This window comes from Pyrgilauda ruficollis, unplaced genomic scaffold (assembly GCF_017590135.1).
Source record: "Pyrgilauda ruficollis isolate IOZ18807 unplaced genomic scaffold, ASM1759013v1 scaffold1915, whole genome shotgun sequence".
Lineage (NCBI taxonomy): Eukaryota > Metazoa > Chordata > Aves > Passeriformes > Passeridae > Pyrgilauda > Pyrgilauda ruficollis.
Window position 1 is genome coordinate 1 of NW_024518263.1, and position 2066 is coordinate 2066.

Here is a 2066-nt window from a genome sequence, read left to right on the forward strand (position 1 = left end):
CCCCAAAACCCCTCAGGACCCCCCCCAAACCCCCCCAGCCCATCACCTACGTGCCAGCACGCCGCTGGTGGCGCAGTCCACGCCGCCCTGCAGGCTCCAGCCCGCGGCCGCCCCCGGCGCCGCCGCCGCCGCCACCCTGGGCGCCTCCTCCTTCCCCTCGCCGCAGCGGCTGTCGGCCTCGGGCTCCCCTCCGGGGGGGTCCCCAGAACCCGAACCCTCGGTCCCCGCCGCCTGCGGGGGTCCCCCGGCCCCCTCCTCGGGCAGGAAGGACACGTCGGGGGTCTTGCAGCTGCTGTCCACCGTCTGCGAGTCCGGCGTCAGCTCGCGCTCGGCCGGCGCCGCCGCCGCCGACACCGGCGCGGGTTTGGGGGCGCCGGCGGCCGCACGAGGGGGGCTGGGGGGTTTCGGGGTGCTGCCCCCGGCGGATTTTTCCGAGCCAGACCAGGCGGGGTCGGGTTTGGGGGGCAGGCGGTGAGGAGGGGTCCCGGCGCTTTGGCTGCAGCTGTCGGCTTTGGATTTCTTCAAAGCGCCGCCGCCGCTCTTCACCTTGGTCTTCCTCTTCTTGCGCGTCTCGCCCTTGGCTTTGACCTTGACTTTCTTCACCCCTCCCTTGACCTTGGGGGGCTTCGCCTTGCGGGGTTTCGCCCCCGCGTCGCGAGCTTGCCCCCCGTCGTTTTTGGGGGTGGCTTTTTCCGCCTTCTCCTCGGCTTTCAGGAACGCCGCGCGGCTCTCGGCGTTGCGGGCGAATTTCACCCCGATCCCGGCGCCGCCGCCGGCGCCGCCGTCCTTGCCGGGGGTGGTGGTGGAGCTGACGCCCTCCCGGATCAGCACCGACACCTTGGATTGAAGCTTCACCTTCCTGGGCACCGCCGCCGGCGTTTTCGGCGCCGCCGTTTCCGCCCCTTCCTTGTGCCCCCCGCCCGTTTTCCCTTTCCGCCCGCTTTTCTCCCGCTGCTTCTCCTTGCTCTTCCCGGCCTCGGCCGCGGCGGGCTCGGCGTAATCCTTGAATTTCTTCTTGTATTTCTCCCACCCCGCCGGCCTCTCCTCGGGGCGGCTCCGTTTCCTCTCCTTCTCCTTCTTGCCGGGCTCCGGCGGCGCCGGCCTGGCCTCGGTTTTGCGGCCGGGGAACTCGGCGTGCTCGCGGTCGGAGAAGCCCTCGAAGCTCAACCCTTCGGAATCGTAGAGCACCTCCCGTTTGGGCTCGGGCGTGCCGGCGGCGCGCCGGTTCACCGTGATGGTCCTTTTGATGGCGAAAAGATCCGAATCGTTCAGCTCCTGCACCGAGGGCGGCACCACGGCCCGCGGCTCGCGCCGCCGCGCCGCCTCGCTCTTCTCCGCCGCCTTGCCCTCGCCGTCGCGCCGGGATCCTCGCCGCTCCCTCGACCTCGAGCGCTGCTTCTTCTTCTTCTTCTCCCCGCGGTGTTTCTCCTTGTGCCGCGAGCGCCCGGAGCTGCCGGAACGCCGCCGGCGCCGCTTCTCCCTGGAGCGCGACCGCCTGGACCACGAGCGCCGGCGCGACCTCGACCTGGAGCCGCGGCGCCGGTGACGCTCCTTGGATTTCGGCGCCGGCTCCGGCGCTTTTTTGGCGCCGGCCCAAGCGGCGGCGCCGGATCCGCCGCGCTCGCGGGATCGCTTGGATTTCTTCCGCGACGCGGCCGAGGGCGAGCGATCTCCCCAAAATTCCCCATTTCCACCCTGAATTCCCCATTTCCAGCCAAAATTCCCCAGTTTCGCCCCAAAATTCCCCATTTCCATCACAAATTCCCCATTTTTACCCCAAAATTCCCCATTTCCAGCCTAAATCCTAGAGAGAGCACCCCAAAATATCCCATTCCCAGCCTAAATTCCCCATTTCCAGCCAAAATTCCCCATTTCCACCACGAATCCTACAATCCCTTCAGACCCCCCAAATAATCCCAAAATCCCCCCAAATTCTCCCAAAATCCCCTCAAACCTTCCCAAAATCCCCCCAAAATCTCCTCAAATCCCCCAAAATTCCATCCAGGTCTCCCCAAAATCCATCCGAACCCTCCCAAAATCCGCTCAATGCCCCCAAAATCTCCCCA

The 2066-nt window shown here is 67.1% G+C and overlaps 1 protein-coding gene across 1 annotated transcript; it reads right to left on the reverse strand.

The window, feature by feature from the left end:
* Positions 1 to 50: 50 nt before the first annotated feature.
* Positions 51 to 1749, reverse strand: SCAF1 (SR-related CTD associated factor 1; the record flags this gene model as incomplete). The annotated part of the gene is made up of 1 exon (XM_041465804.1): positions 51 to 1749. A coding segment is annotated over exon 1 (1699 nt), but the record flags the coding sequence as incomplete, so codon positions are not given.
* Between the last annotated feature and the right edge of the window lie 317 nt (positions 1750 to 2066).